The sequence below is a fragment of the Diachasma alloeum genome, unplaced genomic scaffold (assembly GCF_001412515.2).
Source record: "Diachasma alloeum isolate Michigan unplaced genomic scaffold, Dall2.0 Dall_scaffold_00580, whole genome shotgun sequence".
Taxonomy (NCBI): domain Eukaryota; kingdom Metazoa; phylum Arthropoda; class Insecta; order Hymenoptera; family Braconidae; genus Diachasma; species Diachasma alloeum.
In genome coordinates this window covers 16,859-18,369 of record NW_021680712.1, presented here as the reverse complement: position 1 = coordinate 18,369, position 1,511 = coordinate 16,859, and the positions used below count along the sequence as shown (strand labels likewise).

The 1,511-nt window shown below is 34.7% G+C and overlaps 1 protein-coding gene across 2 annotated transcripts in view; it reads left to right on the top strand.

The window, feature by feature from the left end:
* The window catches only part of LOC107043460 (MICOS complex subunit MIC27), a gene marked incomplete at its 3' end in the record, with an annotated part of 6,657 nt that extends 5,882 nt beyond the window's left edge, over positions 1-775 (top strand). For both annotated transcript variants that reach the window (XM_015264988.2, XM_015264987.2), the window contains 1 exon segment: positions 633-775. In XM_015264988.2, the coding sequence (XP_015120474.1) occupies positions 633-775 (143 nt within the window).
* Positions 776-1,511: the final 736 nt, after the last annotated feature.

The window sequence follows — 1,511 nt, the reverse complement described above, 5'->3', positions numbered from 1 at the left end:
GACAATTCGACCGAGACGCCGCCTTTCCCGTGGGGTACCAACTAACATTTTTGGAGTCAGTCAAACTCCCCGATCCGGGCCTCTACTCAGGTCTATCCTCTTTGGACGACACTCTATTTCTGTTTCATACGTTCATGATCGAACACGTCCGTTCGACTTCGACTTTCGGTGAATCGATTCGACATTCTTCAATTCGAGTTTTCATTCGGCAGCCATTATGCTTTCCTTTATATATAAGGATTTCGTTTAGAATTTATTTCAGAAAATTTTACTCTTCAAAATTCAAGTCATGTTTATACCACTTGAATAATTAATATGGCAAATATTTTTTAATGAAAAGTCAATTGTTTGACTCTCGAACTTGGACTTGAAGAAATTAAAAATAAGAATGCAAAAATAAGTGTTCTCGGGAATTGATGTCAGCATACTTTTCTAACAGAGACAATTAATTTTGAGAAAAGTCCTACGATATTTGGTCTTAAAATACCTCTAATTCTCCAAATAATCTCGGAGACAACAGAATAAGACGAAAGTCGTTGATTTATCAAGTTATAACGTTTCACCATTTCAATACCAATATATTATCTCTGAGGTATTTTATCGACTATAATGCAATATTTATAATATTCTAGTGTTAATAATCAGGATTCGCCGAGCATGTTGGAGCAGGGATTCGGAACTGTTCGAAATAACGTTCAGGGAGTTTTAAATGAATACACTATGGTCACTAGTACAGTTAGTGATAAATTCAATACGGCAGTGGAACACAGTCAGTGTAAGTATGAAAATGATATTCCTATAATTTTGTCTAGTTGATTTTGTAATGAAGTAACAGAAAAAGATGTCTTAACAATTTATGTGCAGAGTATTTGGCAAATACCGTGGCAATGATTCACAAGAATTTACCGTTCTACTTTGAAGATATTGGCAATATAATCTTGTTAATTGTTCAATCATCTCGATAATAAGTGGCAGGTATCCGGTTAATTCGTTCCTGGACGATTCATCCCACAAATTCATCCCACAGCAATTTCGTCCCAAAAATTTTCATCCCATTACAATTTCGTCCCAAATCGATTTCATCACAGGTAAATATATCCCGGTACCATTTCATCCCATTTTCTCTATTTGTGTATGCTTTTCTCTATTTGTCTATGATTCATTAAATTCGCTATGTTGACGTTCAATGTCCAGCGCTCTAATATTATTTTGGTTCAATATGAAGAAAATATGTTGACTACGAGGCACATTTGGAAAGGGTTGTGAATGAGTATGATGATCACCACGTTGTGAAGTATTTGGAGAATGTGGCGCAAAATATTGATTTTTGAATTGTTTTGTATCTGTGTGATCGGACGCGTTAATCGAGGACTTGAAATGCATTGCAAATATGAGGTTCAAAATGTGGCTGTTATTTCCCAGTTTCATTGATATAAGAGTTGACTTTTTGTTAGATAATTTATAAATGTTCGTCGACGAATTTGTGTTATTTATTTAATGGTTTTTTCACA